General features: G+C 43.7%; 1 protein-coding gene across 1 annotated transcript in view; it reads right to left on the bottom strand.

Annotated features, from left to right (window-relative positions):
• Positions 1-221: 221 nt before the first annotated feature.
• Positions 222-12,797, bottom strand: part of HOXC4 (homeobox C4) — a 26,551-nt gene continuing 13,975 nt past the window's right edge. The window contains 2 exon segments of the mRNA XM_062514170.1: positions 222-279; positions 1,006-1,297. Coding sequence (XP_062370154.1) covers positions 222-279; positions 1,006-1,297 — 350 coding nt within the window.

The following is a 12,797-nucleotide window of genomic DNA, read 5'->3' on the forward strand; positions in this document are numbered from 1 at the left end:
TTGGGTCCCGGTTCAGTCCCAGTTGGGTCCTGGTTGAGTCCCATGTTGGTCCCAGTTGGGTCCCGGTTCAGTCCCGGTTCAGTCCCAGTTGGGTCCCGGTTCAGTCCCAGTTGGGTCCCGGTTCAGTCCCGGTTCAGTCCCAGTTGGGTCCCGGTTCAGTCCCAGTTGGGTCCCGGTTCAGTCCCAGTTCAGTCCCAGTTGGGTCCCGGTTCAGTCCCATTTCAGTCCCAGTTCAGTCCCAGTCTCTGTCCGGTGGTGCCGCTGAGCGGGCGGGAACCGCTAGAGAGAGTCAGAGTCACGGGAATGGGACTGGGAATGGGGAAATGGGGAAATGGGACTGGGAATGGGACTGGGAATGGGGAAATGGGGAAATGGGACTGGGAATGGGACTGGGAATGGGGAAATGGGGAAATGGGACTGGGAATGGGACTGGGAATGGGACTGGGAATGGGGAAAATGGGGAAATGGAGAAATGGGGAATGGGGAAATGGGGAATGGAAAATGAGAAAATGGGAATGGGGAATGGGGGAATGGGGAAATGGAGAAATGCAGAAATGGGGGAATGGGGGAATGGAGAAATGGGGAATAGGGAAATGGAGAAATGGGGAATGGGGAAATGGGGAATGGGGAATGGGGGAATGGGGGAATGGGGAAATGGGGAAATGGAGAAATGGGGGAATGGGGAAATGGGGAAATGGAGAAATGGGGAATGGGGAAATGGGGGAATGGGGAAATGAGGAATGGGGAATGGGGGAATGGGGAAATGGGGGAATGGGGGAATGGGGAATGGGGAATGGGGAATGGGAATGGGAATGGGAATGGGAATGGGAATGGGAATGGGGATGGGAATGGGGAATGGGGAATGGGAATGGGGATGGGAATGGGGAATGGGAATGGGAATGGGGACGGGGAATGGAGAATGGAGAATGGGGATGGGAACGGGGACTGGGACCGGGACCGGGACTGGGATCGGGACCGACACCGGGACCGCTCCATTCCCGGTACCGCTCCCAGAACTGCCCCGCGCCCCCCCAGAGGGTCCCTGGAGCCGGGGCTTTGCTGCGGGGGTTGGGATCGCGGGTTGGGATCCCAGATTTGGGATCTGCGGGGTTGGGATCCGCCACCCCTCCCAACTCCCGCAGCGGATTCCCTGCCCTCCCAGCACCGTTTTGGGGCGGAATCCCGCGGATTTTTTGAGCTTTGGGGTCATGACCCATGCGCGGGGACCTCCGAGGCGCCGAAGCCCCGGGAATCCCGGGATTTATGGCCGCGATTCCCGGCTGGAAGCGCTCCCGGGCTCTCAGGAGAAGATGCCATAAATCACCCCAAGAGGCCCCGGCTGCTCCCGTCACCGCGTTTTATGGGATCAGCGCCTCCAGGATTTGTGGCTTTGCCTTCCGGTGGTGCCGGCCAGGTTTTTCCAACCTCCCAATCCCAAAAAAATCCCCTTCCCCACCCAAAATTCCTGGGGCGTTTGGCTTTCTGACCCACTGGAAAAAAAAAAAAACTAAAAAAAGAAATTTTTTTATTGGGGAAGGTGAGGGTGTAAATAAATAAATATTCCCAAATAAAAGAATCCCAAAACGCTGGAAATTGTCTTTTTCCCGCATTCCCGAGGGATTTTGGGATGGGAAAACCGAGGTGAGGCATCCCAGGGGGGGTTTGGGGATGATTTGGGGGATTTGAGGGGATGGGTGGATCCTGGTGGGAGCGTTCCCCATTGCCGGCTTTTCCTGGGAATTAAATCCGTGCTCCCGCCTCGTTAATGAGGGGAACGGGATAATGAGGAGAAGGAACATCGGTAACGAGGATAACGAGGGTGATCGGGGCTTGGGGGTTTGGGATTGGGAAGGTCTGAAGATGGAGGATCCGGGATTTGGGGATCTGGGGCTGGGGGGAATCCGGGATTGGATCCCAAGGATGTTCCAGGGACATTCCCAGAGCCCTCGGAGCCCATCTAAGGTCGGGATTCCCTCTGGAATGACCCCAGGGGTGTCCTGGGAATGACCCCAGGGGTGTCCTGGGAATGATCCCAAGGATGTTCCAGGAATGACCCCAAGGATGTTCCGGGAATGACCCCAAGGATCCCCCCGGGAATGACCCCAAGGATGTTCTGGGAATGATCCCAAGGATGTTCTGGGAATGACCCCAAGGATCCCCCCGGGAATGACCCCAAGGATCCCCCCGGGAATGACCCCAAGGATGTTCTGGGAATGATCCCAGGGATGTTCCAGGAATGACCCCAAGGATGTTCTGGGAATGATCCCAAGGATCCCCCCGGGAATGATCCCAAGGATGTTCCGGGAATGACCCCAAGGATGTTCTGGGAATGATCCCAAGGATCCCCCTGGGAATGACCCCAAGGATGTTCCAGGAATGACCCCAAGGATGTTCTGGGAATGATCCCAAGGATGTTTCAGGAATGATCCCAAGGATGTTCCGGGATGTTCCAGCCCCGCCCCTCTCGCTGCTCAACACTCTGGAAAATTGGAGAGAGGGAAAATCCATCCGGGAACGTCGCGCTCCGCTCGGGAGGAGCAGCCGAGCCGGAACACCTCGAGCTGTTCCCGGAGCCGAGTCCTCGTCCCCGCTCCCCTTTATGGCTCACACAGGGGGAGCCACTGGAACACCCCGGAAAACAATTACAGATCCCAAAAGTGTCACTGGAACATCCCAAAAAACAATTACAGATCCCAAAAGTGCCACTGGAGACCTCTCCCGGATTTTAATTGAATTCCATTCCATTCCATTCCATTCCATTCCATTCCATTCCATTCCATTCCATTCCATTCCATTCCATTCCATTCCATTCCCTTTCCCTTTCTGGGATCCGTTCCCGTGGGATCTGTTCCTGTGGGATCCGTTTCAATAGGAACTGCTCCTGCAGGATTTGGGATTCTCTTCTTTGGGACGCGTCCTTGTAGGATCCATTCCTGTGGGATCCATTTCCATCAATAGGATCCGGGATTCTCTTCTTTGAGATCGGCTCCTTATGGGATCTGTCCCTATGGGAACCATCCCTGTGGGATCAACCCCTGTGGGATCCAGCCCTGTGGGATCAGTCCCTATGGGATCCATTCCCTGTGGGATCAATCCCTGTGGGATCCATTCCCAGGGGATCCATTCCCTGTGGGATCCATCCCTATGGGATCCATTCCCTGTGGGATCCATTCCCTGTGGGATCCATCCCTATGGGATCCATTCCTATGGGATCCATTCCCTTTGGGATCTGTCCCTGTGGGATCTGTTCCTATGGGATCCATTCCCTGTGGGATCCATTCCCTGTGGGATCCATTCCCAGGGGATCCGTTCCCTGTGGGATCCATTCCCTGTGGGATCCGTTCCCTGTGGGATCTGTCCCTACAGGATCCCCCCCTCTCCCGTGCATCCCAGGAATGCTCCCCGACCTTCCGGATGTTTCCTCCGGGATCTCTTTCGGGAGCTGTCCCGGAGCGGAATTCCCGGGAACGGAGACCCTTGGGGATTGTGGGAACAGTTATCCGTGGAAAACGGGAATAAAGGGGAATAAACAATGGGGGGGAAAGGGGGAAAAAGGGGAAAAAAGGGGAAAAAGGGGGAAAAAAGGGGAATAAACAAAGGGGGGAAAAGGGAATAAACAAAGGGGAATAAAGGGGAATAAACAATGGGGAAAAAGGGGAAAAAAGGGGAAAAAATGGGAAAAAAGGGGAATAAACAAAGGGGAAAAAATGGGAAAAAAGGGGAATAAAGGGGAATAAAGGGGAATAAAGGGGTATAAACCCTGATATTCATCCGTGGAAAATGGGAATCAACTGGAATCAACTGGAATCAACTGGAATAAATGGGAATAAACGGGAATGAACGGGAATGAACGGGAATAAATGGGAATAAATGGGAATGAATGGGAATAAATGGGAATAAATGGGAATGAATGGGAATAAATGGGAATGATCCCTGGTGTTTATCCGTGGAAAACGGAATTTAACCCCCAGGAACGACCCTGAAACCCCAGAAATCCAAACCCATCCTCCAGATCCCGAACCCCACCTGATCCCAAACCCCACCCGATCCCAAACCCCACCTGATCCCAAACCCCACCCGATCCCAAACCCCACCTGATCCCAAACCCCACCTGATCCCAAATCCCACCCGACCCCGAACCCCACCCGATCCCAAACCCCACCCGATCCCAAATCCCACCTGATCCCAAACCCCACCCGATCCCAAACCCCACCTGATCCCAAACCCCACCTGATCCCAAACCCCACCCGATCCCAAACCCCACCTGATCCCAAACCCCACCTGATCCCAAATCCCACCCGACCCCGAACCCCACCCGATCCCAAACCCCACCCGATCCCAAATCCCACCTGATCCCAAACCCCACCCGATCCCAAACCCCACCTGATCCCAAACCCCACCTGATTCCGAACCCCACCTGATCCCAAACCCCACCTGATCCCAAACCCCACCTGATTCCGAACCCCACCTGATCCCAGACTCAACCGGGTCCCAAACCCCGCCGGATCCCAAATTCCACCAGATCCCAGATTCAATCACTCCCTGGTCACTCCTGGTCACTCTGTGGTCACTCCTGGTCACTCTCTGGTCACTCCCTGGTCACTCTGTGGTCACTCTCTGGTCACTCTGTGGTCACTCCCTGGTCACTCCTGGTCACTCTCTGGTCACTCCTGGTCACTCTGTGGTCACTCTGTGGTCACTCCCTGGTCACTCCTGGTCACCCCTGGTCACTCTGTGGTCACTCCCTGGTCACTCCTGGTCACTCTCTGGTCACTCTCTGGTCACTCTCTGGTCACTCCTGGTCACTCTCTGGTCACTCCTGGTCACTTTGTGGTCACTCCGTGGTCACTCCCTGGTCACTCTGTGGTCACTCCCTGGTCAGTCCTGGTCACTCCTGGTCACTCCCTGGTCACTCCTGGTCACTCTCTGGTCACTCCTGGTCACTCTGTGGTCACTCCCTGGTCACTCTGTGGTCACTCCCTGGTCACTCCTGGTCACCCCTGGTCACTCCTGGTCACTCTCTGGTCACTCCTGGTCACTCTGTGGTCACTCCCTGGTCACTCCTGGTCACTCCTGGTCACTCTCTGGTCACTCCTGGTCACTCTGTGGTCACTCCCTGGTCACTCTCTGGTCACTCTCTGGTCACTCTGTGGTCACTCTGTGGTCACTCTCTGGTCACTCTGTGGTCACTTTGTGGTCACTTTGTGGTCACTCCGTGGTCACTCCCTGCCTGTTTTACCCCAACCACCCCAAAAATCCCAAATTTCCCAAAATCTCCATTTTTTTTTTTCCCCGGGATCCGCAGCTCCCCCCTCCCTCCCCTCCCCTCCCCTCCCCAGCTTTGTTTGGGAACAAAATCCAATTTTTATTTCTTTATTTCTTTATTTCTTTATTTCTTTATTTCTTTATTTCTTTATTTCTTTATTTCTTTATTTCTTTATTTCTTTATTTCTTTTTAAATTTCTTTTCTTTTTTTTTTTTTTTTTTTTTTTTTCATGGATTTGGGCCGGATTTCCGCTGGAATCCGGATGGAAAAATCCTCTGTTCCCTGCTTGGATTGGGGATTTTGCCGGGAAATCGGGATTCGGGGTGGGAAATCCCAGGAAATTCCCCAAAAAATCCCTTTCCTACCCCAAAACCCCCTTTCTCCCCCCAAAATCCCCTTTCCCTCCCCAAAAATCCACCCCAAACCCTTTCCCACCCCAATCTCTCTCCCACCCCAATCCCTCTCCCACCCCAAACCCTTTCTCACCCCAAAAATCCCTTTCTCACCCCAAAAATCCACCCCAAACCCCAAAACCCCCTCTCCCACCCCAAACCCTTTCCCACCCCCTCTCCCACCCCAAAATCCCCTCTCCCACCCCAAAAATCCACCCCAAACCCTTCACACCCCAAACCTTTTCCACCCCAAAAATCCCTTTCTCACCCCAAAAATCCACCCCAATCCCTTTCCCACCCCAAAAAATCCCTTTCCTACCCCAAAACCCCCTTTCTCCCCCCAAAATCCCCTTTCCCCCCCCAAAAATCCACCCCAAACCCTTTCCCACCCCAATCCCTCTCCCACCCCAAACCCTTTCCCACCCCAATCCCTCTCCCACCCCAATCCCTCTCCCACCCCAAACCCTTTCTCACCCCAAAAATCCCTTTCTCACCCCAAAAATCCACCCCAAACCCTTCTCACCCCAAAAAATCCCTTTCCTACCCCAAACCCCCCTTTCCCACCCCAAAAATCCACCCCAAACCCCAAAACCCCCTCTCCCACCCCAAACCCTTTCCCACCCCAAAAATCCACCCCAAACCCCAAAACCCCCTCTCCCACCCCAAAACCCCCTCTCCCACCCCAAAACCCCCTCTCCCACCCCAAACCCTTTCCCACCCCCTGTCCCACCCCATTAACCCCCGGGCGGCCCCATTAACCCCTTGCTGCCCGCGGGCTGTCCCCGCCCGCCCCTCTGACCTGGAGCCGAACCCGACCCGCGGCCATAAATCAACCCCACAAAGGAGGGGATGAGAGAGAAAAATGTGCGGGGGAGAAAAGGGGAAAGAATGGGGGGGAAAATAAATGGGGGGAAAAAAAAGGGGGGAAATAAAAGGGAAAGAAAAGGGGGGGAAATAAATGGGGGGAAAAAAAGGGGGGAAAATAAAAGGGAAAGAAAAGGGGGGGAAATAAAAGGGAAAAAAAGGGGAAAATAAAAGGGAAAGAATGGGGGGGAAATAAATGGGAAAAAAAGGGGGAAAATAAAAGGGAAAGAAAAGGGGGAAAATAAAAGGGAAAGAAAAGGGGGGAAATAAAAGGGAAAGAAAAGGGGGGAAAATAAAAGGGAAAGAATGGGGGGGGAAATAAATGGGGGGAAAAAAGGGGGAAAAATAAAAGGGAAAGAAAAGGGGGGGAAATAAAAGGGAAAGAATGGGGGGGGAAATAAATGGGGGGAAAAAAGGGGGAAAATAAAAGGGAAAGAAAAGGGGGGGAAATAAATGGGGGGGGAAAAGGGGGAAAAATAAAAGGGAAAGAAAAGGGGGGAAATAAAAGGGAAAAAAGGGGGAAAATAAAAGGAAAGAAAACGGGGGAAATAAATGGGGGGGAAAAAGGGGGAAAAATAAAAGGGAAAGAAAAGGGGGGGAAATAAAAGGGGAAAAAAAGGGGGAAAATAAAAGGGAAAAAAAAGGGGGAAAATAAAAGGGGAAAAAAAGGGGGAAAATAAAAGGGAAAAAAGGGGGGGAAATAAAAGGGAAAGAAAAGGGGGGGAAAATAAAAGGGAAAGAATGGGGGGGAAATAAAAGGGAAAAAAAGGGGGGAAATAAAAGGGAAAGAATGGGGGGGAAATAAATGGGGGGGGAAAAGGGGGAAAATAAAAGGGAAAGAAAAGGGGGGGAAATAAATGGGGGGAAAAAAGGGGGAAAATAAAAGGGAAAGAAAAGGGGGGAAAATAAAAGGGGAAAAAAAAGGGGGAAAATAAAAGGGGAAAAAAAGGGGGAAAATAAAAGGGAAAGAAAAGGGGGAAAATAAAAGGGAAAGAAAAGGGGGGAAAATAAAAGGGAAAGAAAAGGGGGGGGAAATAAAATGGAATGAATGGGGGGGGAAAATAAAAGGGAAAAAAAGGGGGAAAATAAAAGGGGAAAGAATCGGGGAAAAAAGGGAAAGAATGGGGGAAAAAATACAAGGGAAAGAATGGGGGGAAAAATAAAAGGGAAAAAAAAGGGGGAAAAATAAAAGGGGAAAGAATGGGGGGAAAAAATAAAAGGGAAAGAATGGGGGAAAAATAAAAGGGAAAAAAGGGGGGGAAAAAGGGAAAGAATCGGGAAAAAAAGGGAAAGAATGGGGGGAAAAATAAAAGGGAAAAAAAAGGGGGAAAAATAAAAGGGAAAGAATGGGGGGAAAAATAAAAGGGAAAAAAAGGGGGGGAAATAAAAGGGAAAAAAAATGGGGGGAAATAAAAGGGAAAAAAAAGGGGGAAAAATAAAAGGGGAAGAATGGGGGGGGAAAAGGGAACAAATCGGGGAAAAAAAGGGGAAAGAATGGGGGGAAAAATAAAAAGGGAAAGAATCGGGGAAAAAAGTAAAAGGGAAAAAAAAGGGGAAAAAATAAAAGGGAAAGAATCGGGGTGAAAAAAAGGGAAAGAATGGGGGGAAAGAAAAAAAAGGGGAAAGAATCGCGGAAAAAAAATAAAAAGGGAAAGAATCGAGGAAAAAAATAAAAAGGGAAAGAATCGAGGAAAAAAATAAAAAGGGAAAGAATCGAGGAAAAAAAATAAAAAGGGAAAGAATCGAGGAAAAAAATAAAAAGGGAAAGAATCGAGGAAAAAAAATAAAAAGGGAAAGAATCGAGGAAAAAAAATAAAAAGGGAAAGAATCGAGGAAAAAAAATAAAAAGGGAAAGAATCGAGGGAAAAAAAATAAAAAGGGAAAGAATCGAGGAAAAAAAAGTCGCGTTTTGTTCGCGCGAAGCCCCGGGGTGAGGAGGAGGAGGAGGAGGAGGAGGAGGAGGAGGGAGCGGTTCTGTAGGGTGGGATGAAGGTCTCAGCCCACGGATGAGTTTGGGATTTTTTATTTTTATTGTTATTTTTATTTTTATTTATATTTTTATTTTTATATTTAATTTTATTTTCTGGGAGCGGTGTGAGGATGATGAAGGAGCCGATCCCGGTTTTAGGGTGGGATGAAGGATTTCACCCCAGGGATGAATTTGGGATTTTTTATTTTTATTTTTATTTTTATTTTTATTTTTATTGTTATTTTTATTTTTATTTTTATTTTTATTTTTAAATTTTATTTTATTTTCTGGGTAGAGTATGAGGATGATGAAGGAGCCGATCCCGATTTTTAGGGTGGGATGAAGGATTTCACCCCAGGGATGAATTTGGGATTTTTTATTTTTATTTTTATTTTTATTTTTATTTTTATTTTTATTTTTATTTTTATTTTTATTTTTTAATTTTATTTTATTTTATGGGAGCGGTGTGAGGATGATGAAGGAGCCGATCCCGATTTTTAGGGTGGGATGAAGGATTTCACCCCAGGGATGAATTTGGGATTTTTTATTTTTATTTTTATTTTTATTTTTATTTTTATTTTTATTTTTATTTTTATTTTTTAATTTTATTTTATTTTATGGGAGCGGTGTGAGGATGATGAAGGAGCCGATCCCGATTTTTAGGGTGGGATGAAGGATTTCACCCCAGGGATGAATTTGGGATTTTTTATTTTTATTTTTATTTTTATTTTTATTTTTATTTTTATTGTTATTTTTATTTTTATTTTTATTTTTATTTTTAAATTTTATTTTATTTTCTGGGTAGAGTATGAGGATGATGAAGGAGCCGATCCCGATTTTTAGGGTGGGATGAAGGATTTCACCCCAGGGATGAATTTGGGATTTTTTATTTTTATTTTTATTTTTATTTTTATTTTTATTTTTATTTTTATTTTTTAATTTTATTTTATTTTATGGGAGCGGTGTGAGGATGATGAAGGAGCCGATCCCGATTTTTAGGGTGGGATGAAGGATTTCACCCCAGGGATGAATTTGGGATTTTTTATTTTTATTTTTATTTTTATTTTTATTTTTATTTTTATTTTTATTTTTATTTTTATTTTTATTTTTAAATTTTATTTTATTTTCTGGGTGGAGTATGAGGATGATGAAGGAGCCGATCCCGGTTTTAGGGTGGGATGAAGGATTTCACCCCAGGGATGAATTTGGGATTTTTTATTTTTATTTTTATTTTTATTTTTATTTTTAAATTTTATTTTTATTTTTATTTTTATTTTTATTTTTATTTTTATTTTTAAATTTTATTTTATTTTCTGGGAGCGGTGTGAGGATGATGAAGGAGCCGATCCCGATTTTTAGGGTGGGATGAAGATTTAATCCCAGGGATGAATTTGGGATTTTTTATTTTTATTTTTATTTTTATTGTTATTTTTATTTTTATTTTTATTTTTAAATTTTATTTTATTTTGTGGGAGCGGTGTGAGGATGATGAAGGAGCCGATCCCAAATTTTAGGGTGGGATGAAGATTTAATCCCAGGGATGAATTTGGGGTTTTTTATAAAATTAATTTAATTTATTTATTTATTTTATTTTATGGGAAGGGGTGTGAGGATGATGAAGGAGCCGATCCCGGTTTTAGGGTGGGATGAAGGTCTCAGCCCACGGATGAGTTTGGGATTTTTTATTTTTATTTTTATTTTTATTTTTATTTTTATTTTTATTTTTATTTATATTTATATTTTTATTTTTATTTTTATTTTTATTTTTATTTTTATTTTTATTTTTATTTTTATTTTTATTTTTATTTTTATTTTTATTTTTATTTTTATTTTTAAATTTTATTTTATTTTCTGGGTGGAGTATGAGGATGATGAAGGAGCCGATCCCGATTTTTAGGGTGGGATGAAGGATTTCACCCCAGGGATGAATTTGGGATTTTTTATTTTTATTTTTATTTTTATTTTTATTTTTATTTTTATTTTTATTTTTATTTTTATTTTTATTTTTATTTTTATTTTTATTTTTATTTTTATTTTTATTTTTATTTTTATTTTTAATTTTATTTTCTGGGAGGGGGGGTGTGAGGATGATGAAGGAGCCGATCCCGGGTTTTTTTGAGCTGCCGCCCCTCCCCCACTTCCCCCAGCTCATCCCAAAATTCCAAAATTCCCGGCGGGGCCTCGAGGCCAAAAAAAAAAAAAAATTAAAATTAAAATTAAAAAAGGGAATTTCCAACATTTCCCCAATTTCGGTCTCCTCGCCATTTTTGGTCCCTTTTTCGTTTTTTTTTCCCATTTTTTTACATTTTTGGAAAACTTTTTTTTTTTTTCCCGTTTTTTTCTGCTTTTTTTCCACTTTTTTTCCCACATTTTTTCCGCCTTTTTCAAACATTTTTTCCACATTTTTTTTCACTTTTTAAACCTTTTTTTTTTCCACTTTTCCCACATTTTTTCCCGCATTTTCCCCACCTTTTCCACATTTTTTCCACATTTTTTCCACATTTTTCCCCACTTTTTCCACATTTTTTACACATTTTTTCTACATTTTTTCCACTTTTTTCCACATTTTTCCCACATTTTTCCCACATTTTTCCCATTTTTTCCGCCTTTTTCAAACATTTTTTCCACATTTTTTTTCACTTTTTAAACCTTTTTTTTTTCCACTTTTCCCACATTTTTTTCCCGCATTTTCCCCACCTTTTTCCCCACTTTTTCCACATTTTTTCCACTTTTCCCACATTTTTCCCACATTTTTCCCACATTTTTTCCACATTTTTCCCATTTTTTCCGCCTTTTTCAAACATTTTTTCCACATTTTTTTTCACTTTTAAACCTTTTTTTTCCCACCTTTCCCACATTTTTTCTCGACATTTTCCCCACCTTTTTCCACATTTTTCCACATTTTTCCCACATTTTTCCCACATTTTTTCCACTTTTTTCCACATTTTTCCCACATTTTTTCCCACATTTTTCCCATTTTTTCCGCCTTTTTCAAACATTTTTTCCACATTTTTTTTCACTTTTTAAACCTTTTTTTTTTCCACTTTTCCCACATTTTTTCCCGCATTTTCCCCACCTTTTTCCCCACTTTTTCCACATTTTTTCCACTTTTCCCACATTTTTCCCACATTTTTCCCACATTTTTTCCCACATTTTTCCCATTTTTTCCGCCTTTTTCAAACATTTTTTCCACATTTTTTTCACTTTTAAACCTTTTTTTTTTCCACTTTCCCCACATTTTTCCCGCATTTTCCCCACCTTTTCCACATTTTTTCCACATTTTTTCCACATTTTTCCCCACTTTTTCACATTTTTTACACATTTTTTCTACATTTTTTCCACTTTTTTCCACATTTTTTTTCACATTTTTTCCCACATTTTCCCCACATTTTCCCCACATTTTTCCCACATATTTTCCGCATTTTTTCCCACATTTTTTCCACATTTTTTTCCACCTTTTATGAACATTTTTTCTCCACAAGTTTTCCACATTTTCCTCCAGTTTTCCCACATTTTTCCCACATTTTTCCCACATTTTTTCCCACATTTTTCCATTTTTTCCGCCTTTTTCAAACATTTTTTCCACATTTTTTTTCACTTTTTAAACCTTTTTTTCCCCACCTTTCCCACATTTTTTTCTCGCATTTTCCCCACCTTTTTCCACATTTTTTCCACATTTTTCCCCACTTTTTCCACATTTTTCACATTTTTTTCTACATTTTTTCCACTTTTTTCCACTTTTTTTTCCACATTTTTTAAACCTTTTTTCCAGTTTTCCCACATTTTTCCCACATTTTTTCCACATTTTTTCCCACATTTTTCCAACATTTTTTCCCACTTTTTTTCCACATTTTTTTCATTTTTCCACATTTTTTTCACATTTTCTCCCCCTTTTTTTCCCACATTTTTTCACCGTTTTTTCACCTTTTTTAATCTTTTTTATTTCACCTTTTTTCCACATTTTTTCACATTTTCTCCCCTTTTTTCACCATTTCCCACCTTTTTTTTCAGTTTTTTTCCCCCGTTTTTTCACCTTTTTTCACCTTTTTTCCCCACATTTTTTCACCATTTTTTCACCTTTTAAAATTCCTTTTTTCCCACCTTTTTTTAATTCCTTTTTTCACCTTTTCTCCACATTTTTTCCCATTTTTTTCACCATTTTTTCACCATTTTTTCACCTTTTTTCACCATTTTTTCATCTTTTTTCCTTTTTTTCACCTTTTTAAATCTTTTTTTTTTCACCTTTTTTTCCACATTTTTCCACATTTTCTCCCCTTTTTTCACCATTTCCCACCTTTTCTTTTCA

Source organism: Cinclus cinclus, unplaced genomic scaffold (genome assembly GCF_963662255.1).
Source record: "Cinclus cinclus unplaced genomic scaffold, bCinCin1.1 SCAFFOLD_240, whole genome shotgun sequence".
In the NCBI taxonomy this organism is placed as follows: Eukaryota; Metazoa; Chordata; class Aves; order Passeriformes; family Cinclidae; genus Cinclus; species Cinclus cinclus.